Raw genomic sequence first — 25,366 nt, 5'->3', positions numbered from 1 at the left:
TTTTAAAAAACGATGTAGCATACACACCATCATTTTGAAAAATGATGAACAAAGTGACGGCACTCTAAAGGGGAAGTTCTATTCGCCTTGAGGCTGCTTTCAGCTGGTTACTTGTTAGTAAAAGAGGATTCGTGCTTTTTTGTCTGTTACAGCGTGATGAATGTGCTTACTCCATTATGAATGGTAGTTTTACCTCCCGTCTCAAAACTTGCTTCTGGGCATGTGCGGGTTTAAAAACGTCGTTTTGCCCACACACTATCATTTTCATTGACACAAAAAATGACATTTTGAAAAACGACACAAAAAATTCGAGCATGTTCGAATTTTTTTTGGTCGTTTTTCTGAAGACATAAAACGACATTTTCCCCACACACTATCATTTTAAATGACGTTTTCAAAAACGTCATTTTTTTTCATCACAAAAAACGATCGTCTGTATGCGGCATAAGAGTATGATTTATACCATGTTGTCATACACAGGAATGACACCCGTTGTATAAATAAACATTAAAACACCCATGATTTGCATTCTTAAACATTGCACACTCTTAAGGCCCATACACACAATCTGACTTTTTGACAACAACGACGGACGTGTTTTATCAGACAATCTGACCGTATGTATGCTCCATCGGACAATTGTTTTCGTTTTTTCATCGGACAAATGTTCGCTTTGCATGCTCTCAAACTTTTCGTCAACAAATGTCTGATGGAGGATAATCCGATCGTGTGTACACAAGTCCATCGGACTAAAGTCCAAAGTACAAACACGCATGCTCAGAACCAATGCAAAAGACCAGCCAGAACAGTAACAGAAGTTGGCCAAAGGGTTGCGGTAAAGAGCTGAAAAACCACGTGATTTGGTGTATGTTGGTTGAAAATGTCCTGCCGTGTGTATGCAGAACAAGTTCACGGCCAACGTCCATTTGGACCAAAATCCACGGAAAAGTCAGATGGAAGTCCGATCGTGTGTTCAAGGCTTAAAACGACACACTTTTGTACAAACATCACATCTTAAATCAAGTGATTTGTTTTCATAAAAAATAATCTTAAATCTACTGTTGCAGGAAGCATTCTGCTAGTCTTATATGTACAGGTATATTTCAATGGTACAGACCACAAATCAAGAAAAAAGAGAAAATATTTTGTATTTCCAGAACTACGAGAACTAGTAAGAGGATTCTCACTCCACTCAGCATCCCACACAGTTATCTTGTTGAATATAGCCACAGAGATCACAACAAGGAAACAAAGTACGGTATTACAACTAGGCCTCATGCATACTGGGTGTTTATTCCCTGTGTCTCAAATACTGGTGTTCTTATGTGGGTGGTAGGCACAGGTGCACCATCCAGCCGTCATGCAACTATCCAGTAAAAATCTATGAGGGGCTAATAAATGTGGAGGGATGTTGTAGGTGGTAGTAATGTTTATGGCCATATGTGCCCAGGAATGAAGGCCCATAACACAGACTTCTTGTGTTCTGGGCATTCATACCTGGCCCTAAGTGTTAGTACCTCAAGGTACACCATCCAGCCCCATCCAGCCACTTGTAGTACCTTTTACCAAGCCACTACAGATAATCAGACTAAAATTCTCCTGATTCTCCATTGCAATCTACTTCACAGAATGATAATCCACATCCATAGGCTTTGTATATATTTTTTTCTCTTTAAAATTACTTCCTATTCTCTACCTAGAAGTTGTACTATTATTTTTACTGTAATACACATCTACAAAGGTGCACAGATAAAAACGTTTTCTAAATATAACCAACAGTAGGCAGCATGGCAGCTAGGTAGGAAGGTACCAACTGCTGGTGGATCTGTACCCTTCTCTCCTAGCTGAGAGTTATGGCAAGCACGCATCTGGATGGCACGTTATGCCAATGCTCCAATTGGTAAATCATGGCATGGCTTATTTTGGATCACAGACAGTTTAACTTCAAACATGTTGTATATTCCAGATGTTGCTTATAATCTTGATAGGACACTTAAACATCATGAGGGGGCTATAAAAAAAAACATCATGGTGCATAATCTGTAGTGGTTGCCGATGCTGCTGTTGCTCCAGGCATAGGTGATTGCACCAGTACTGGAAGAGGTTCTTGCAGCAGAAATGGTGGAATAGGGATGCAGCGTGGCCCTGAAAAAATGTTTCATTCTCAAAAGCTGCCACAAGTTAGGCCCAGAGTGTAGACTACATTCCTATTTGGCTTTTATAGTGAGAATCTGAATGCTTGGCTGCCTAATACTCCTGTGTGTAATAATGATATATTTGTAGCTCTGAAAGCCAGTAAGCTTAAAACTCACCATACTTGACAGATTGTTGTGTGTGTCTACAGGTGCATTGTTCTCTGTCCTCCCCTACTGTTATTCATCTTTGTCATTTTAACAGTTAAGTCTTGCATGTTTGCTATAAAGGGCGGAAATCATCCCTGAGATGCAGCCTTAGCAACGTCACCTCAAACCTCTACCAATGAATATACTACTTGTCCCACTTAATGTAAATGACCCACCATCCTTAAATTCAAAAGACCAAAGTTTGCACAAACCTAGCATCAGCAGTATCAGCAACAAGTAAATTATCATCAGTAGCACACAGGAGCTTCTCCTGATAGTTATGAAATCAACCTTGAGGCCCATGTTTTTACAGATTGTTGACTGTAGATTTACTATTTCAATAAACCAACGTAATCTTTACCATATTTACAAGTATTTTCAAAGGGGTTTCATTGAACCCAAGGTAACCGCAAAAGGTTGCTAGTGGCCCCACAACAGCAATTACTGGAGTGACCCACTCAGGGTAATTGATCCCCCATTGAATAGTGCCTGCATACTCCAGTCACCAGCATTACTTTTCTACCAGCTATCAATGTAAAGAGGCCTTTTTCCTACTGATCACTAATAAAAAAGGTTTGTTCCTCATGGACCACACATGTAACTGTTGTGGAAACTGGAAACACAGTGCTGGACTTGTAGGGTTATCTTGCTGTTATTGTTTTTGTTTTTTCTTGGACTAAAGAAATGCCTTACTCTAATAGATAACTGGATGACAAACAGTTATCTTAAACTCAATGGTTCAAAAACTTCTCCTGTTTCAAGCTAACCGGAAAAATCACCCTGCGTCAACATGGACTCCCCCGCCCATTCTCGGTAAAACTATCACCCCTAGCACCAAAGTCAAAAGTCTCTGAGTCATTTTCGATACCTACATGACAATGGATGCACAAATAGGGTCAGTAGTCAGCGGATCCCACCATCTGCTGCGCCTACTACGCAGACTCACGCCCTTTATCCCGAAAGAGGACATTGCAGTCGTGGTGGGAACAATCATCAATTCCAGACTCGACTACGCAAATGCCCTCTATCTAGGACTCCCCAAATACCAAATCACTCGTCTGCAAGTCGTTCAAAATACGTCCGCTCGACTAGTGACTGGAAAAAAACCATGGGAATCAATCTCACCTTCACTGAGATCCCTTCATTGGTTGCCAGTAAAAGACAGAATCACTTTCAAGGCACTCTGTCTAATACATAAGTGTATTCAAGGCAACGCCCCCCAATATCTATGCGAAAAAATAAAAGCCCATAACCCCAATCGCATTCTGCGATCCACCAATCAAAACCTACTCCAGATACCCAAAGCCAGATACAAGTCCAAAGGAGATCGAAGATTTGCAGTCCAGGGACCTCGCCTGTGGAATGCACTACCAACCACCATTCGACTGGAGTCGGACCACTTGGCCTTCAGGAGAAAGATTAAAACCCATCTCTTCTGAGGTCAAGGGGTTCCTTACCCATGAAATGGATACAGCGCCCAGAGGCGATTCAGTTTGCATGTGTTGCGCTTTACAAAAAAAATGGCATGCTTTTAATTTCTGTTTGGTTGTTTCAAATGGAAAATTTAAAATAAACATCATTAAAAAAAAGTTGGCTGTTGGAATAGTGAAATACAGGTAATGGGAGGTTGGTTTCAAGGGGAAAATTGGTTGAGCTAAGGCAGTGACGCACTCTCATATAAGTGAAAATGTTCATGGGGATTAAGTGCATATGTGTTTTGTAGATATTGTAAGGGTGCCAGTTTTCGGTGTATCTGAAGATTTAGTAATTTTAATAAAGTTTAATTATTAAAAAAAAAAATGGCATGCTCTTAATTTCTGTTTGGTTGTTTCAAATGGAAAATTAAAAATAAACACCTTTAAAAAAAAGTTGGCTGTTGGAATAGTGAAATACAGGTAATGGGAGGTTTGTTTCAAGGGGAAAATTGGTTGAGCTAAGGCAGTAACGCACTCTCATATAAGTGAAAATTTCATGGGGATTAAGTGCATATGTGTTTTGTAGATATTGGAAGGGTGCCAGTTTTCAGTGTATGTGAAGATTTAGTAGTATGCATTCCAGAACATTTCAATGGAAGGAGATTTGGGATCATATAGTGTAAGGAATCTATGGGTAAAGGGACAGTTTTTAAAGGGTGTAAGGTGGAGGGGTGGGATAGAAGTGTTGGGCTTCATCTAGCTTGCTATAGTGTTTGGGGTCCACAACAAGATTGGCGTTCAACCTCCAGAGACAGGGAAAAGTATGTTTACAGGAGTTGCCAATATCAATGCTGATTGGGACATGGTGAGACCACGTTACCGTGCATCCAGAAAGCATTCAGAGCACTTCACCTTTTCCACATTTTGTTATGTTACAGCCTTTTTCCAAAATGACAGGATTGTATCGAAGCACAAATCTGGGGAAGGGTACAGAAACATTTCTGCAGTATTGAAGGTCCCAATGAGCACAGTGGCCTCCATCATTCGTAAATGGAAGAATTTTGGAACCACCAGGACTCTTCCTAGAACGGACCCCCCGGCCAAACTGAGCGATGGGGGGAGAAGGGCCTTAGTCAGGGAGGTGACCAAGAACCCGATGGTCACTTTGACTGAGCTTTTCTCTGTGAAGAGAAAAGAACTGTTCAGAAGAACAACCATCTCTGCAGTACTCCCCTAATCAGGCATGTATGGTAGAGTGGCCAGACAGAAGCCACTCCTCGGTAAAAGGCATATGACAGCTCATCTAGAGTTTGCACCTGGAGGACTCTCAGACCTTGAGAAACAAAATTCTATGGTCTGATGAATTAGGGTTTGAACTCTTTGGCCTGAAGTGCAAGCGGCATGTCTGGAGGAAACCAGGCACCGCACATCACCTGACCAATACCATCCCTACATTGAAGCATGGTGGTGGCAGCATCATGCTGTGGGGATGTTTTTCAGCGGCAGGAACTGGGAGACTGGTCACGATTTAGGGAAAGATGAATGCAGTATTGTACAAGGACATCATTGATGAAAGCCTGCTAGAGAGCACTCTAGACCTCAGGCTGGGGAGAAGGTTCATCCTCCAACAGGACAATGAACCTAAGCACACAGCCAAGATAATAAAGAAGATGCTACAGGACAACTCTGTGAATGTCCTGAGTGGCCCAGCCAGAGCCCAGACTTGAACCCCATTGAACATCTCTGGAGAGATCTGAAAATAGCTGTGCACTGACAATCCCAATCCAAAAGAAAGCAAATAATGTATTTGTTTACATGTGGCATTTTTTCTTTACTATAAATTATTTTGTATTCATCTGCAATGTCATTTTGAACTTGCTAGCAAATGTGACTTCTTCGGGTAAGTCAATGCCCTAGCACAGCCCCCTCTGGACTTACACGTCACAGGCCTGTCCTCCTTTGGGACTGTCTAATTACTCTCTGTGCTGGCCAAGCTTCTCTGACCCTTCCCTCATCTTCTTACTAAACCTTTTAGCTTCTAGGGAAGAAATCGAATGAGAATATTATATAGTTACACTTGAGAGACAGCTCTGAGTCTGATGGAGCTGATTAAATCATTCCCAAGTCGGTGGCACCCAGTAGCATTCTCAAGGCTTCTGGATGTTTACACAATGCATAACAAATTTTAAGTGCACATATACTCTAACAGGAAGATTGTTATTGAAATGAATGGTCTGCAGACAGCCCTAGCTGTAAATTACAAATCAAACCTGCTTTACAAACGTGAATCATATTAGGTTGATTACAAATCACCTGCATATGTTAACTACTGTATAAACGTATGTTGATTTGCACTCCAATGTGTCAGTTTCCTAACATCATAAAACTAACAGAACTTCAAAGAGGACAAATAGTCAGTGCCCAAATTGCTGATGCATTGGTCAAAAAAAAAAGTAAAGTTACATGTGTAAAGGTGAACAGTTAAAATATAACAGCTAAAATAAGAACAACATATGCTAAACTAAGGAAATATCCATCAACAAGGAGGAAAAGTGTCCGCAAATTAAAACTTACCCACTTAGATGATAGTTGTTAAATGCCATAAAGCAGATCCTCCAAGTTATCCCAAAATTGGCATCTCTTTGACCCAGTCTGAACAAAAAACATATCGTGGGCTTCATAATGCTGCATGTTATGACAAGACCACCAATTATAAACTGCTTATATCCAGAGTCAGTGCTTTGCATAAAGCACAAAATCGTTACTCTGAGAAAAAAAAATACTGTATATATTCATCTAATGAATCATTCTTTACTCCATCTACTTAAAAGGTCACAAAACAGAAAGCTTTTCTTCTTTTTGAAAAAGGGTTCAACATTCCACTTCACACAGTTCAACAATCAAAATGTGTGTGACAGCATTCCAAGAACTGAAGTTATTCTGATAGCAAAGGGTGATCTTACTCTGTATCAGGTCCATGACTTTAAGATGTGCGTTTTCTTCCATAATCTATTGACAGCTCAGAAGTTAGAAAAAGATCTTTGCACCAGCAATGTAGCACTCTAGCTGTTTTTAACAATGGCAGTTAAGTAATATAAAGATTATTATTCAGGACAATTGCCCATAGAGTTTGGGTAACATTGAAAATGTTCTATGATTATGTAGATGCTTTTCGTAAAATAATATGACTTTGTTTACACTCAAACAATTAAGAACATCTTTTATTAATACATTCCACATTTTCCAGCAGACCAGATCGCCCAGAGAGGCTGCTTCCTCATTCATAATATGGCTCATTATACTATATCATATGGTCGTGCCAGCAATGTTGCTATTCTTTTAATTTTCAGTTAGGCTATGTTCCGATCTCTGCGTGTGTGTTTCTCTGTGCATGGGTTGGGTAGAGCAGCCCATTCATTTCAATAGGCTGCCCTACCTACAAAAAATGCAGGAAAAAAAAATCTTGGACCCTTTTTTTAAATTGGGCCACACTTAATAGCATGGTGCTGCAGCACCATGCAGTTTAGCATGCACAAAAAACAACGCTGGGATTAATGATGCATGGGAGTGCCCTTAAGAATTATTGGTAGCCCCACGTGTCTGCTGAAGTGCAATGCGTTTCTTTGCAGGTTGGGACCAAGCACAATTTTCCCCACCCACAGAGATATAACCCTAGCCTTAAGCTGCAGTAAAAATGCATTTATAAAGGTTTTCTAAAGGAAAAGGACAGCAATGGTGGTTCCTTGCAGTCTCAGGCCCTGTACACACGATCGAAAATGTCTGCTGAAACTGGTCCGCAGACCAGTTTCAGCGGACAGATCCGACCGTGTGTACAGCCTAGCAGACAGGTTTCCAGCAGACAAAAGTTTTAAAGCATGCTTTAAAACTTATCTGCTGGAAACCCGCCCGTCCGTCCGACATGTCCGCTGGTTAGTACGCTTAACCAGCGGACCGAAATCTCCCACATGCGCCGAATGGATTCGACGCATGCGTGGAAGCATTTTACTTCCTGGTTTGCGGACGTGGCGGCGTCAACGTCACCGCCACGTCACCGCGCTGTCTGTCCGCGGGGATTTTGGTTTGATGGTGTGTACAACCATCAGACCAAAATCTCCTAGCAGACATGTCCGATGAAAACGGTCCGTGGACCGTTTTCATCGGACATGTTCGAGCGTGTGTACAGGGCCTCACTGTCTCTAATTGTGCAAAATAATCAGTCTCACCTCAGATTCACTTCCCTATTTTGTATCAGCCACGCAACTTTCAGCTTTGGGAGTTTTACAGGATAATGCCAGTCTCAAAAGTATAGTTACCATTATAGTAAAGAAGAAAAATGTCTACCTAGAGTAATGTGAGGTAAGAGGGAGGAACCATTGAGAGCTGCAGGGGATCAAAAGACCAATGCGAATGAACACTTGCAAATTAATCAGTGTTAGGAAATGTGGGCACTGGGAAAGGTGAGTATCCACTTGCCGCCGATTCAGGTATATGTACACGATTGCCATAAAATGTTTACACCGATTGGGCCCGGAGAATGTTACTAGAGAAATAGGTAGCCAGGGGTGGGGCAATCCGTCCCAGTGAATAACTGCGCTGCTGGGGGGTTGCTCCGGATCTGCTAGGAGTGATCCCCATTGGCGGGCAGCCCCTATGATCACAGATTGCCTACTGACTACATTTAATACCGACACCGCTGGTTGTGATGTGTTACTTATATGCCTGTGAGCGTCAGTTACCGTACTTTGTAATGTAATGTTCTATGCCCAGTTTGTATGTTTTGTTTATCTTTTGTTCTTTCCTTTTGAAAAACAATAAAATTATATTTGAAAAAAAAAAAATGTTTACACCGGGGTTATGTCTGAAGCTATATGCTATAACCAACAGACAATTGTGGACAGAACCACAGGAAGAAGAAGGATTTATTCATTTGTGTGTGAAAATGTAAGCTTGCGCTACTGACCTCTGTGAACAACACACTTTTACAAAACATGGAAAAGGAACCAAATAGAACATAAGGTTTCAATCTGCAATTGCAATGATTTTCTAAAATTAGAAAACAAAATTACTGTGTTGCAATAAGGCAAACTTAATCACTCACTTTGTGTGATGGACCCATTGCTTTTTTCAGAAGCCTTCTCACAGCTATAGCCGATAAAGAGGCATTCCCTTATATTAGAAGACTTAAAAATACTTTCTATGAATATACTGTACATTTAAAGGGATTCTTCTTTTTCTCCGAGAAACCTCAGCAGTTTCACTTTAAGACTAAATAGAATCAGAGACAGATGCAGCAGTGAAGGCATATCCATAATTATATACTTCGACTCTAAATGTTCCACACATCAGCCTGATCAGAAATAGGAAATTGACTTACTAAGTAGATGTGATTTAGTGCTGAACTGCAGTCGACCATTCAGATATACGTGATATTGTGATGTTTGAATACATTTGAACCATAAATGAATGTAATTTTCTCCTTGGTTAGAAAAAGGCCAAATAATTAGGAGGTGGATGTATAAAGACATTGAAAGTGATTAAACCTCCCAATGGAAATTTGACCCAACATAAAGATAAAGACATGAGTACGGTGCCAGTATCATTGGATGACATCTATAAATGCTGATAAGAATGGAAACAGGGAATGACTCATACAGCAAAAAAGTTATTTGCAATCACTTTATTTTAGCTTTTGAAGTGTCCTACAATCATGCTTAATGACCACAAGTGCAGGCTACCTTGAGACATGAAGCCAACACAATCTCCATATGTAGAATAAAATTTGCTTCTTTCTCATTCACTTGAGAGCTCTATTTTCAGCTACTAAGCTAGAAAGAATATAATGAGACTACCTTTTTTAACCTGTAACCACTTTATTCCAATAGCCATTCTGACAGAAAAGGACATTAGGTTATCACAGCCAACATTCTTATAGAAGACAATGTCATAAATGAAATGTGCAAAGTGAAGAATTTCAATGCACAACAGAATGAGATTTACTTATTAAACTAGAATTGTATTGTCCTTTGATTCTAATCTCTCAGGCAGAAAAATGCTCCACAATTTTTGCCTTGTTTTATTAAACTGCTGTTAAAGTGAGCCTTTCCTAAAATATAAATGGGGCTACCATTGCTGACCTTCTGCTATCAATACTTTCATAGGCCCAGATTCACAAATGAGATACGATGGCGTTTCTCCTGATACGCCGTCGTATCTCTGTTTCTATCTATGCGACTGATTCATAGAATCAATTACGCATAGATATCCATAAGATCCGACAGGTGTAATTGTTTTACACTGTCGGATCTTAGGATGCAATACCGCGGCCGCCGCTGGGGGGAGTTTGCGTCGTAAACCAGCGTCGGGTATGCAAATTAGTAGTTACGGCGATCCACGATGGTTTTTCGCGTTCGCTACGTCGCTGCTAGTCTAGTTTCCCGTCGCAAAGTTAGTCGTCGTTTTAGGTGCCCTAACTTTACACAGCACACGTATGTGCTGTATAAAGTATGGCCGTCGTTCCCGCGTAGAAATTTAAAAATGTTTCCTTCTTGCGTAAGACGTCCGGGAATACGGAAGTACGCTACGCACGTCGCCGTTCGAAAAAATGACGTCACTTCGCGCAAAGCACGGCGGGAAATTCAAAAGGGAGCATGCGCAGTAGGTCCGGCGCGGGAGCGCGCCTAATTTAAATGGCACACGCCCCTTTGAATTACGCGGGCTTACGCCGGAGGCCGCCGGCGTAAGTTTTCACGCAAGTGCTTGGTGAATCAGGCACTTGCGATGAAAACTTGCGGCGGTGTAACGTATCTACGATACGTTACGTCGCCGCGATTCTACGTGAATCTGGCCCTTAATCCTTAACCAAGAACAACTATGTGAATTGGGAAAGTCAGTTCCAATCAGCTTCTATCAATCTATGCATATTCACCCATTTGGATTTGCCTGCAGTTGTTTGCACTTACAACCAATTTACCTTCACATTCTGAGAAGATATAGGGCCAGATTCATGTACAATTGCGCCGGGAAAACGTAAGCCATTTAATTTACACCGCCCTAAGTTTTCAGGTTTAGTGCTCGATCCACAAAGCACTTACCTGGAAACTTGCGGCAGTGTATCATAAATGCGTCCGGCGCAAGGCGGGCCAAATAGAATGGGGCGAGTACCATTTAAATTAGGCGCGCTCCCGTGCCGGACGTACTGCGCATGCTCCCGTCAGAAAAATTTCCCGACGTGCTTTGCGCAAAATTACGACACGCCGTCGTTTTGTGAATCGTGACGTGAAAAAAAGATTTACGCCGGGAAAAAAAAAAATTAAAAAAAAAATTAAAAAGCGACGCGGGAAAGACAGGCATACTTTAACATGGTGGAGTACTTTTACACCATGTTAAAGGTGCCCTATCTTTGCGACGGAAATCTAACACTCGCGACGACGTAACGACGGGAAAAAGCTTTGTGGATCGCCGTAACTCCTAATTTGCATACCCGACGCTGGTTTACGACGCAAACTCCCCCCAGCGGCGGCCGCGGTACTGCATCCTAAGATCCGACAGTGTAAAACTATTACACCTGTCGGATCTTAGGGATATCTATGCGTAACTGATTCTATGAATCAGTCGCATAGATAGAAACAGGGATACGACGGCGTATCAGGAGAAACGCCGTTGTATCCCTTTTGTGAATCTGGCCCATAGATCTTTGCAGAGGCAGTTGCATAAGACATAAGGGCCCGGATTCTCGTACCTCGGCGCATAGTTATGCCGGTGTAGCGTATTGAATATACGCTACGCCGACGTCGCGCAGAGCGGTGAGCACAGTATTCACAAAGCACTTGCTCCCAATTTTGCAGCAGCGTAATGTAAATTCTTTGGCGTAAGCCGGCCTAATTCAAAGTAGTTGGAAGTGGGCGTGATCCATTTAAATTAACCGTGACCTCATGCAAATGATGGGCCGAACGAACGGCGCATGCGCCGTCCCGTGGACGCATCCCAGTGCGCATGCTCAGAATAACGTCGGAAATACTCCCTAAGATACGTCGAATCACTGCCTACGACGTGAACGTAACCTACGCCCAGCCCTATTCACGTACTACTACGTAAACGACATAACATACGACGGCTGTTCCCTGGTCCATACCTTAACATGACTTACACCTGCTTTATGAGGCTTAACTTTACGCCGGACGTATGACTTACGTAAACCACGTATATTAATGCGCCGGGCGCAAGTACGTTCGTGATTTGGCGTATCTCACTCATTTGCATATTCGATTCGTAAATCAATGGGAGCGCCCCTTGCGGCCAGCGTAAATATGCGCCCAGGATACGACGGCGTAGGAAACTTACGTCGGTCGTAGGAAGCCTATTTTTTAGGCGAATCTAGTTCTGTGGGCACAGCGCACAGATAGGAGATACGCCGGCGTAAGTGCTACGAGAATCTGGGCCAGGGTTTTTAGGGTTGAAATCCTGATTTTCGATTGCACTCAAGGAGGTCTTCAAATTTGCTGTGGGAGCAAGAACAATCAGTTCGTCCTCCATAGGAAGCAATGGGCAAATCAGTGATTAAATCAATCATTTACGCTTTCTTAGTAGTGATGAGGACCAGTGACTGTAATATTCACTATATTATAAATGCAGGGAATGTTACCAAGACCTGGATTTCACATTGAAGAATAAGAAATTAATATACATAGCAAGCATGATAAAATATGGAATGCAGGCAGGGAATGTGTTTTGTAAAAATGGCATACTGTAAAATCAGAGCCAATCCTTGTCTGTTTTATGAATATGCTCCCATCGTTTGTTTGATTTTTTTAATACTTACATAAAAAAAAAACTTCTCTAGTACCAAAAATATGTAGAAGAATACATATCGGCCTAAACTGAGGAAGAAATTTGTTTTTGTATATTTTTGGGGGTATTTATTATAGCAAAAAGTAAAAAATATTGTTTTTTTTTCAAAATTTCAATTATTTTATTATTTATAGCGCAAAAAATTAAAACCGCAGTGGTGATCAAATACCACCAAAATAAAGCTATATTTGTAAGAAAAAAAGGACGTCAATTTTGTTTGGGTACGGAGTCGCACGACCGTGCAATTGTCAGTTAAAGCGACGCAGTGTCGTATCGCAAAAAAAAATCTGGTCAGGAAGGGGGTAAATCCTTCCGGGGCTGAAGTGGTTAAACACGTTTGAATTCCTCTATTTGACTAGTGCAGCTTAAATTGTGATTTTCACTAGAGAATTTTACACTAAAAATAAATATACTACGTACTAGCTTACTAATTGGCTAACTTCCCACTAACATTCCAAACGATGATAATGAAAGCCTGGTGCCTTCTGAAGACGCTTCCCTCATTAGAGGCTTCCTGTGGGCCAACTTCAAACCAGGCATTTAAAGGAAAAAAGCAAACCTGGTAACAGACGGGGAAAGTAGGTCAGCACAAGCCATGCGCACACGCGCACACACACACTCCAGTTAATGCAGTTAAACTTTGTAAGGGACAGTTGAGATAAAGAATTGAACTTTCTCATTGATTCTTTACATGACTCAGTGCGTCTCAGCATGTGCTCCCTCCTCTGGAATCAGTACACCTGTTCTCTACATGCTCTGTTTCATTTTTTAGCACCAAGGATGATTTTTTTAATGATGCAGAAAATGTGTTTACTTTTTATTGGAGGTCAGAAGGGTGCCGTTGGCTTAAAGTGTACGTATAGCCAGAACCTTTTTTTTGTTTTGGATAAAGTAGAGAAGGGTTGGAATCCATACCCAGGGCCGCCATCAGGAATTATGGGGCCCCTTACACAGCTTCAGGCATGGTGGGCCCCCTGGAGCAGAGAACCGGGGGGGGGGGGGGGGTTGCCGCCTGAAATTGAGAAGCGGAGGGGGGGGGCTGCCGTGAATTGAGAAGCGGGGGGGCTCCCTTTACAAAGAAAAGAAGAAATAAAGAAAAATATATATAAAAAGGGGGGGGGGGTAGCTCTGGGGACCCCTGAGCCCTCTTTAATAAAAAGAAAAAAATATATATATAAAAAATATATATATATATATTTTAAAAGGGGGCCCTTTAATAAAAAAATATATATATATTATATATAAATATAGTATATAAAAAAAAATTATAAAAAGAAATTACAAAAAAAGGGGGGTTGCAATCCGGGACCTCTGGGCCCTTTAATAAAAATAAAAATAAATAAACCTCTGGGCCCTTTAATAAAAAATAAAATAAAAAAAATATATAAAAGAATAAATAAAAATAAACATTTATAAAAAAAGGGGGGTTGCCATCCAGGGCCCTGGGGACCTCTGGGCCCTTTAATAAAAAATAAAAATAAAAAAAATAGATAAACAAAAATAAAAAAATTAAACATTTATAAAAAAAAAAGGGGGGGTTGCCACATGGGGCCTTGGGGACCTCTGAGCCCTTTAATAAAAAAAAAAAAAAAATATATATATATATATATATATATATATATATATATATATATATATATATATATATATATAAAAAAGAAAAAAAAAGAAAATAATATAAAACATTTTTTTTTTATAAAAAAAAGGGGGTTTGCCACCCGGGGCCCTGGGGACCTCTGGGCCCTTTAATAGTAATAATAATAATAATAATAATAATAATAATAATTATATATATATAAAAACAAAAAATATATAAAAAAAAAATATGAAAAAAAGGGGGGTTCTCATCCGGGGCCCTGAGGATCTCCGGGCCCCTGGGGATATCTGGGCCCCTGGGGACCTCCGGACCCCTAAAAAAAAAATTGGCCCTTTAATAAAAAATATATTTAAAAAAAAATATATTTTTTTTATAAAAAATAAATAAAAAAAGAGGGGTTGCCATCCTGGGCCCCTGGGGACCTCTAACAAAAAAAATTGTCCCTTTAATAAAAAATAAAATAAAAAAATATATATATATAAAAAAAATTATAAAAAAAAAGGGGGGATTTCCATCTGGGGCCCTGATACGCCGACCTAACTCTATGTGGATCTAGCTAATTGTGTTATGTTGGAAAATGTGTTTTTACAAAAGAATTTTAACCACTTGCTTACTGGCCATTGTGAGGGACATTTGAGGGGGGAGTGACAGCAAAATGTGGCCAAACCATTAACAGTGGGAGGGGCGTAAGGGGCATGGTTAACCACTTGCTTACTGGCCACTTCTACCCCCTTCCTGCCCAGACCAATTTCCAGCTTTCAGCGCTCTCACACTTTGAATGACAATTGCGCGGTCATGCTACACTGTACCCAAATGACATTTTTATCATTTTTTTCACACAAATAGAGCTTTCTTTTGGTGGTATTTAATCACCACTGCGTTGTTTTTTGTTTTGTTTTTTCTAAACAAACAAAAAGACAAAAAAATGTGAAAGGAAAAAAATACATTTTTTATATTGTGTTATAACATTTTGCAAACAGGTAATTTTTTCCTTCACTGATGGGCACTGATGAGGCAGCACTGATGGGCACTTATCAGGAGGCACTGGTGGGCACTAATAAGGCTGCACTGATGGGCAAGGATAGATGGCATGAAGAGGCAGCACTGATAGGCGGCACTGAGTAGCAGTACTGGTGGGCACTAATAGTGATGTGAACAATGATAGGCAGCACTGATGTAAACACTGATAGGCAGCACTGATGGGCACTGATTGGCAGCACTGATGTGCACTGATAGGTGGCACAGGTGGGCATGAATTGGCAGCGGTGGAGGGCACTGATTAGCAGCACTGTTTGTTACTAACAAAAGCCGCTGACAGTGTGAAGAAAAAAAAAACGATAAGCGGATTTACTTCTTACTACCACGTGATCAGCTGTACGGGAAGATGGCCCCCACCCGTCTAAGCGCCATTAAAATGTCACTTCCGCACATAGCTCTTAAAAAAGGGACTTTTAAATGACATTACATTTTTATTTTAGTTTTTATTGCATTTTAGTGTAAATATGAGATCTGAGGTCTTTTTGACACCAGATCTCATATTTGAGAGGTTCTGTCATGCTTTTTTTTTTTAATGAACAGTGTAAAAAAAAAAAGGTAAAATGAATAAGAAAAAATAAAAATAACATTTTAAGCACAACCTGTCCCGCCAAGCTCGCGTGCAGAGGTGTATTCATATTTGAGCACGCCCGCAGATGAAAACAGTGTTCAAAACACACATGTGATGTATCGCCACGATCGTTAGAGCGAGAGCAATAATTCTAGCCCCAGATCTCCTCTGTAACTCAAAACATGCAACCTGTAGAATTTTTCAAATGTCTCCTATGGAGATTTTTAAGGGTAAAAGTTTGTTGCCATTCCACCGGCAGGGGGAACTTTTAAGTGTGACATGTTGGGTATCAGTTTACTCTGGAATTGGGCTAACTTTACTGTTGTCTTATTTTTTTATTAAAAAAGGTGAGACTGCTGCGCAAATACGGTTGGACAAAAAGTATTGCAAAGACCGCCATTTTATTCTCTAGGGTGTCAGAAAGAAAACATATAATGTTTGGGGGTTCTAAGTAATTTTCTGTTTTTAACTTGTAAACACCAAATCTCAGAAAGAGGCTCGGCCCTTAAGTGGTTAAAAAAGCAATTTTTTTCCTCAGTTTATGTATTCTTCTACATATTTTGGTAATAAAAATCGCAATAAGCGTATATTGATTGGTTATAGCGTCTACAAAATAAGGGAAAGATTTATAGCATTTTTTTTTTTTTTACTAGTAATGGTGGTCATCATCTATTTTTATCGGGTCAGCAACATTATGGCGGACAGATCGGATACTTTTGACACATTTTTGGGACCATTGGCATTTTATACAGCGATCAGTGCTATAAAAATGCACGGATTACTTTGTAAATGTCACTGGCAGGGAAGGGTTTAACAGTAGGGATCGATCAAGGGGTTAACTGTGTGTCCTAGGTAGTGATTCTAACTGTGGGGAGATGGGACTGCCTGGGTGAGGAGAGCGATCGTTATTCATACTTAGAATGAACAATAGATCGCTCTCCTCACCCCTGACAGCATGGAGATCTGTCTGTTTACATTGACACATCTTCGTTCTGTCTCTGTGTGGAGTGATCGTGGGTTTTCTGCGGTCATCGTCCTCCCCTAGTGATAAAAAGGCGAACTGACGTACAGCTGTCGGTTCGCCCAGGGGAGCCTGGTGGCTGGTTGGGAAGGGGTTAAAGTGTATCTAGTTCCAAGAACATAAATTAAAAATGTATTGCAGTTTACCACCTGGTAAAGCTCAATACAGGCATACCCCACTTTTAAGTAGTGGTTGTTTTTTGGATTTTATTTGTATAATAAAGACATCGGTTTAAGGAGTGCGTCAGTCAAGGACCTTCTTCTATTCAATGCACCTGTGCATAGCCAGCACCTTTTTGGTTTAGTGGGAAGGAAGCAAAGCCAAGGGATCAGCAGTTTTTAGAGCGGTATCATCTCTCACCCCCACTTTTAAGTACACAATGGGATTTATTTACTAAAGCTGGAAAGTGCAAAATCAGGCTCACTTCTGCATAGAAACCAATGAGCTTCCAGGTTTTATTGCCAGGCTTAACCACTTAAGGACCCATTCACGCCGATATACGTCGGCAGAATGGCACGGCTGGGCACATCCACGTACATGTACGTGGCTCTTCAAGCCCAGCCGGGGGGGGGGTCGCGCGCGCGCGCCGTGGGCGCATGCACGCGTCCCGGTCCGAAGCTTCGTGACCGTGGCCGTGGGACTCGCGGACCCGATCGCCGCTGGAGTCCCACGATCGGTCCCCGGAGCTGAAGAACGGGGAGAGCTGTATGTAAACACAGCTTCCCCGTTCTTCACTGTGGCGCTGACATCGATCGTGTGATCCCTTTTATAGGAATACACAATCGATGACGTCACACCTACAGCCACACCCCCCTACAGTTAGAAACACAAATGAGGTCATACATAACCCCATCAGCCCTTGTGGTTAACTCCTAAACTGCAACTGGCATTTTCACAGTAAACAATGCATTTTAAATGCATTTTTTGCTGTGAAAATGACAATGGTCCTAAAAATGTGTCAAAATTGTCCAAAGTGTCCGCCATAATGTCGCAGTCACGAAAAAAAATCGCTGATCGCCGCCATTAGTAGTAAAAAAATAATAATAATAAAAATGCAATAAAACGATCCCCTATTTTGTAAACGCTATAAATTTTGCACAAACCAATCAATAAATGCTTATTGCGATTTTTTTTACCAAAAATAGGTAGAAGAATACGTATCGGCCTAAACTGAGGAAAAAAAATAATGTTTTATATATTTTTGGGGGATATTTATTATAGAAAAAAGTAAAAAATATAGATTTTTTTTCAAAATTGTCGCTCTATTTTAGTTTATAGCGTAAAAAATAAAAACCGCAGAGGTGATCAAATACCACCAAAAGAAAGCCCTATTTGTGGGAAAAAAAGGACGCCAATTTTGTTTGCGACGCAGTTTCGAATCGCAAAAACTGGCCGGGTCCTTTAGCTGCCTAAAGGTCCGGGTCCTAAGTGGTTAATTGAACAAGCCGGGGTTAGAAGCTCATTGGTTTCTATGCAGACGTGAGCCTGATTTTGCGCTCTACAGCTATAATAAATAAACCCCATTGTGTACTTAAAAGTGGGGTATGCCTGTATTATACTATTTTTCCTAGACGTTACATTTTTTTTTGGAACTTCTTTTACATTTTACTCTCAGGCGCATACATTCAAGCTTATGTTTTCAGACAATAAACTCTTGTAAACATTTCACAGAGCCCATTGCAGTTGACTTGGTGCTTGTAGATCCCTCCTATTACTAAAGTGTGTTGGTGCATAGAGGATTCTGGGGAGGGGCAATGGGAGACCAAGGTCCCTCCTGTCCCAGTGATAACACACACTCTTAATGCACCCTTCAATAGACTCCTCCAGTGGTGCCATCCAACTTGTCATCTGGTAAGTTTGTCTGACTTTCTTTAGTTTAGCAGTGCTATAAACTTTGTAAACTTACTGATTCATGCATCTGCTCTATATGTCAGTGTATTTCATTAACCTAATACAGAATATCCAATACTTCTGTAAGTTATTTTTATGCTTATTTAAAAGTAATGATTTACTTTTTACTGGTCTCTTTGGGTCTCTGGGGTCCCAAATGAACCTTATTTCTATTCAAATTATTTAAAAGTAAATTATTCTCTATTTAAATACAAAAGGCAAAAGGTAGCTCACGAGTTTGAAACGTCTGCTGTAGTTGCGATAAACATATCCAGGCAATTAGAATTGAACAAATTCAGTGGGAACTCATTATACCCCACACAAAAGGACGCACACATTCATTTTGCATGAGCTGTGTCCATGCATATCTTGATCTTTCATTTGCTGCATCGGGGAAAGTCACTTTTTGATTTTCTAAGTAAGTGTCTGGTTAACAATATTCTTTTTTTTTTTAAGTATGTTCATTAGTTTTTATAAGATAAATAGATACATACAGCTTTACTGAAGCAACATATACATTCAATGTTCCAAATCACATAACTTACATATAATATACATTCTATAGTGAACAATATTCTATGCATTTAACTCCTACAAAAGTTGTATTTGCGCTTGAATACTTTTGCTAGTTCTGCTTGCGATTTGCATGTCCTTGTAAATCTTAAAAAGGCCCCCTTTGTTCTGCAAAGCTCTTTTCATTAAGTTTCTGCACGTTTTGGGCTATATTTTTAATTACTGTGCTGAATATCACAATTATTGGCAGGATGTTCTAATATTAATTATATTCTCCTTTTGAGACCATGGGGTCGCAGCCGGTGCCTCAATAATTGCCTGCATTTTACTCACCCACGCTTTATTTTTCCTGCCATGTCTTTTAGGAACTTTGGAATGCCAAATAGTTTCAGCTCCAGCGCTTGTAAAGATTATTGATGCTTGGACACCCTTGAATTACGAACCATCCGGCAACACTGAGCTAATGAGATGAGGCACTCCAGTGTCATTTCTTTTCTTTTTTTGCTGCACTGCCTGGGTACTTTACAAAGCGTGCTGGGCAAATCTGACAAAACAGCCAACAAGAAAACAGACCTTCAAGCCTTTGGGCGCTCGGGGCAGTTTACAACCAAACACAAACACGTGTGCACTTGGGAGATTGTCGGTGACGCAATTGTAAGCCTGTCATTAATTTGTAACGAGACAACCAGCAGCACCTACAACTGCACGTATGAAGGGGAGCCCCAGAGATGCCCTTTGTATGCTACAAAAGCCAAGCAGTACTGGAAACAAATCCTGGGGAAATTTAGGAAAATGAAAAATACATGCGAAGACAAAACTTTAAAAGCGCGTTTGTGTAAAAAATCAGAAGGCGTGCAATCCCAGCTGAGCAAAATCGAAAGCGATGCTGCTGCAGAATTGGAAAAGGGAAAAACCAAAGGGAAGGGTCGCGTGAAAGAAAAAAGTAAGGGGCTGGAAGGAGGTCCTGTTAACCCAGAAGCCAACGAAAATGCTGGTGCAGAAAAGAAACCAGGTGGCAAAAAGAAGAAGCATGACTCAAAATTGCATCCACACCCATCCACTTTGCCACCCATGCCTGACGTCACTACAGCCAGAGAGGTTAATGATGATATTATAGAGCAGAACGAGAATCTGGCAGATACCTACTGTGAAGAGAAGTGGCATTCATTGTGCTCTTTACTTGTTAATTTCTGGAATGGCTAAATCAAAGCTCGACATGTGGTAGAAATGTGGCACTGCTGAGCTTTTTTAATTCAAGGCTAAAGCAAAGAAATTCCCAACTAATTCCTTTGGACGTCTTATTAGCTAACTTAACTGACAAATCCCCCAATACATAAAAATACAAGTGTAGACTTGTTTGTATTTAAAACAATTGCAGACAGACCTGATTTAGCTTACTTTGTACTTTTTATACTACAACTAGTAGATCATTGTATTGTGTTGTATTCTTTTGAAAAAATATTAATGTTCATGTCTGCTATACAGTAAAGATACATTTTATTAAAATAAACATTTGGTATGTAATAATTTCCATTGTACGTATTTGGCAGTTATCCACACTTTGATCTTCAAAAATAATATTTATTAAATGTATTACAATCAATTATTCCCCTCCCTGGTACCTGGACTTTAACACATTAAACCTGGACTTAAAGGGGTTGTAAAGGTTTGTTTTTTATTTTCTAAATGGGTTCCTTTAAGCTAGTGCAGGGATATGCAATTAGCGGACCTCCAGCTGTTGCAGAACTACAATTCCCATGAGGCATAGCAAGACTCTGACAGCCACAAGCATGACACTCAGAGGCAGAGGCATGATGGGACTTGTAGTTTTGCAACAGCTGGAGGTCCGCTAATTGCATATCCCTGAGCTAGTGCATTGTTGGTTCACTTACCTTTCCCTTCTAAATTTTCTTTTTCTTTGTCTGAATTTCTCATATCCTGTTTCTCCTCAGTAAGCTTTCCACCATCATCTGAGCGGTGGAAAGTCAGTCAGAACAGCTTACTGAGGAGGAACAGGAAGTGAGAAATTCAGACAAAGGAAACAAAGAAAAAAAACATTTAGAAGGGAAATGGAAGGAAAAGGTAAGTGAACCAACAATGCACTAGCTTAACCCCCCTGGCGGTATTCCTGAGTCTGACTCGGGGTAAGATTTTTATACCAAAAGACTCGGGCTCGCCACGCTGCAGCCAGAGACAAAGTTACTTACCTTGTCCCTGGATCCAGCGATGCCGCTGCGCTGTGTGAGTGAGTGGGACCTCGCTCGATTCACACAGTGTCCTCCTGTGCCGCCGATCACTGTTCCCTGCGACGTTACGACGCACGGGGGCGGAGAACGGCGCCAAATTCAAAAAGGTAAACAAACACATTACATACACTATACTGTAATCTTATAGATTACAGTACTGTATGTAAAAAATACACACCCCCCTTGTCCCTAGTGGTCTGCCTGTGCCCAAAATGTTCTTTTATATAATAAAAACTCTTCTTTCTGCCTGCAAACTGTAGATTGTCCATAGCAACCAAAAGTGTCCCTTTATGTCAAAAATGGTTTTAGAGCAGCTAGAAAACAGCGATAATAAATTATAGTCACTTGCAGAATTGTGCGATAGCGATTTGTGGGGAAATTCAGCATAAAAAAATTTAAGTGAGTTATTCCTAAGAATTACAGGCCTACAGTATAAAACGCCAAATTTCCTTGCAAATAATGGTACCGCTTTCAGCACCTTTTTTCTGAAATAATCATACCGCCAGGGAGGTTAAAGGAACCTATTTAGAAAATAAAAAACGAACCTTAACAACCCCTTTAAACACATTTATTTAGTATCAGGTTGAGAGAAGTGTCTTTGCAAAGAGCAGCAATCAAACCTTATAATGCTAAATTACCCAACAAACACTGGTAGGATATTGTAAATGGGATTGTATTTTTTGTTGGGTTAAACTAGAATCAGGGGTCTTCAAACTACGGCCCTCCAGTTGTTCAGGAACTACAATTCCCATCATGCCTAGTCATGTCTGTGAATATCAGTGTGTTACAATGCCTCATGGGATATGTAGTTCTACAACAGCTGGAGGGCCGTAGTTTGAGGATCCCTGAACTAGATGCACTTTTGCCTTTTTTCAACCTGACTAACTATGTAACTATATTTGAATGACTATTGGCCATGGGTAGGGAGGTTAATTAAGAATTTAGCAACAGTTAAAGGGTCAGTGTACTCAAAACTGGTATTACAGTTTTTTGTTAGATGCTGGAGAATAAAACTACCTGATAATTTGTATATCTTTTGGGGAGCCGTATTGATGGGATCCCTGTGCTTGATTACATTTTCCAAGACATTCCAAGACATATAATAAGCCAGGGGCTGATCTAGCCCATCAAACTCTAACTCTAATGTATATAACGTTGTTGTTTAGCCTATGGACCATAGAGTGGTGTGTTGCAGGCACCTCCAATTCCAGCTTATCAGTGAGAGAACTTTTTCCACAAACATTAATGCTGTCTCTTTATTGTTTGCAAACCCAAGACAATATAGTCAGACAATCATTAAAGAGGTTGTAAACCTTTTTTCACCTTAATGCATCCGGTCCCCCATTGGCTCCTGCTGCCATCAATCAAATCCAATGACGCAGCCGCCGGGGGTGGGGCAGAGTCATACACTCAGCGGTGATGTACGCTGTGTGTATCACACGGGAGCGCGCGCGGGCAGCCCCCTTGAGAGAGAGCTTCCCAGAGGGGGTAAGCTATTGCAGGGAGAAACCCGAGGCAGCTGCCGTGGTACCCCAGAAGAGGACGATCGGGGCCACTCTGTGCAAAATTAACTGCACAGTGGAGGTAAGTACTGTATGACATGTTTGTTAATTTATTTTTTTGTAAATGAACCTCTAGTATACCTTTAAGGCTCTGGACCTCTCTTAAACCACAAAATCACAACAACGATTATTGCATTGTAATTTTCCCAAATGAATTGCATTCCAGAGACAATGAGTACATTTTGAGTATGGCCTCAGATCAATTATTTAATAACTCATGTAATGTACCATCATCCAGGAGTTAATAGAGAATGGGACCGGAGGATAGAATGGTAGCGGCTTCTAGTACCGCATGCACCAATGACTATCACCCAGAAAAGAATTGTTTATATGGACTTTCTCTGTACTGATGACAACAGATAGATACAGTAAAAAATTTATTTATTATACATAAAATAATACAAAGTTTTAAAAACAAGACCATATAAATCAACCTCACACTGATTACAGCAATATATCATTAACAGAGAACCGTATAGTATCTGTTGTTGTGAGGAAAGATCAGAGGAGACCTCTACCGGTTTCGCGGAGAGACCGCTTCTTCAGGAGGTAATCTGTATAATGAAAAACATCATATCATAACTAGCAAAAAGAAGGTAAGAATAATAACAAAACAACATTGATAAATTGCAAGAGATCAATTGTGCAGATTAGTACAGGTCTGCTTGCCACTAGGGGGCCGAGGACCACCATGGGGCTATCCAAATAATCCCCCCACGGCGAACGCGGGGAAAAAAAGTTTGTTCTCTGGTAGAATAATAATAATGGTATTTTTTAGAAAAAGAACAATAATTCACTTCAATTCAATTACTTTATAGAAGACGGGACACCGCGTGAATGGAAAGGGTAATCGGAGACAAACAGGAAGGAGGAATGGGGGGGGTAGTGAGGGAGGGGGGTTGTGTGTGGGGGGGGGGGGGTAGGGTGAGGGATGGGAAAGGGGAGGGGAGGGAAGGGGGGAGAGGAGGAAAGGAAAGGGGGGGAAGGAGTGGGGGGTAAAAGGGAAGGGGGGATGAGAAGAAGTGGACGGGGGGGGGGGGGAGAGGGGGAGGGGAAGGGAGAGTGGAGGAAGGAGGGGAAGAAGGCAGGCATTTGTCCTCCATTCCGGGGTTTTGGACTATTTAACTTTAATTTTAAATGTACTGTTTCTTATGTTTATATATTATGCTAAATGCTCGATTTTCATTATTGTGTTGAGGTTTTTTTGTGCAGTATAGGCCTTCTTCCTGCAGGGGCTTTGTGGCTGCCGGAGCCTGCTGTCTTTTTTCCCCCAATCGGCGGATGTGTACATCCCCTGGCTGGGATGGTCAGTCTCGGACCTATCCCAGCTTGCCTCTATAGACCAGGCCTCCTGGCAAATGGTCTTACTTGAGGCGCACAGGCGTAGCACCGAATTGTTGCTTTGCGCTGTGTGGGCGTGTTGACCCCGTGACGTCACACGCGTCTCCGTCGGAAAGCGGCGTGTGTTGAGTGGGGCAGGTGGGTTGTGATAGTGGCGGAAGGCGTGTGTGGAGCTCTGGTGTTAGTAAGCAGCAGAGGGTAGTCAGCTGGTCACAACCAGAGGCATATCATCCCAGCACAGGTATATGCAGGTTTACAGTGCTGGTAACCAGGTAATTGATGACCACACTAGGGGGGTAAAAACCAATAAGACAAAAAACAGCCAGGTAAGAAGAATCATCTGAGAACCTAGAGATGTAACCGATTACAGAAAAATAGAGGCAGCTTACCCAACGCTAGGATCACAGGAGTTTAGCCCCAGGAGTCACGAATGGCTCACACTGCACGCTCCAACAGGAGCCCTTAAATGCAATCCCCAACCCCGCCGTCAACACACGCCGCTCCGACGGAGACGCGTGTGGCGTCACAGGGTCAACATGCCCACACAGCGCGAAGCAACAATTCGGTGCTACGCCTGTGCGCCTCAAGTAAGACCATTTGCCAGGAGGCCTGGTCTATAGAGGCAAGCTGGGATAGGTCAGAGACCGACCATCCCAGCCAGGGGATGTACACGTCCGCCGATTGGGGGGAAAAAAGACAGCAGACTCCAGCAGCCACAAAGCCCCTGCAGGAAGAAGGCCTATACTGCACACAAAAAACCTCAACACAATAATGACAATCGAGCATTTAGCATAATATATAAACATAAGAAATAGTACATTTAAAATGAAAGTTAAATAGCCTCAGGTCTAGGAAACAGGCCTGAAGATCGCCACATACTGAATGGGATAAAAACATGGGGAGATTGGGGTCCAAAACCATGGAATGGAGGACAAATACCTGCCTTCTTCCCCTCTTCCCCTCCTTCCCCCACTCTCCCTTTCCCC

At 41.3% G+C, this 25,366-nt stretch overlaps 1 protein-coding gene across 1 annotated transcript; it reads left to right on the top strand.

Moving 5' to 3' along the window:
* Positions 1–18,578: 18,578 nt before the first annotated feature.
* FGFBP3 (fibroblast growth factor binding protein 3) lies at positions 18,579–20,758 on the top strand. The gene is made up of 2 exons (XM_040362136.1): positions 18,579–18,679; positions 19,597–20,758. Exon 2 carries the CDS (start codon positions 19,700–19,702, stop codon positions 20,432–20,434), a length of 735 nt encoding a protein of 244 aa, XP_040218070.1. The 5' UTR covers positions 18,579–18,679; positions 19,597–19,699; the 3' UTR covers positions 20,435–20,758.
* Positions 20,759–25,366: the final 4,608 nt, after the last annotated feature.

Source organism: Rana temporaria, chromosome 8, assembly GCF_905171775.1.
Source record: "Rana temporaria chromosome 8, aRanTem1.1, whole genome shotgun sequence".
NCBI lineage: Eukaryota > Metazoa > Chordata > Amphibia > Anura > Ranidae > Rana > Rana temporaria.
Note: the sequence above shows the minus strand (reverse complement) of the source record. Positions and strands in the feature narration are given on the sequence as shown.

Bases quoted from the DNA above. Each gene is read 5' to 3' on its own strand.
- FGFBP3 (XM_040362136.1), top strand. From the start codon at position 19,700: ATGAGGCACTCCAGTGTCATTTCTTTTCTTTTTTTGCTGCACTGCCTG.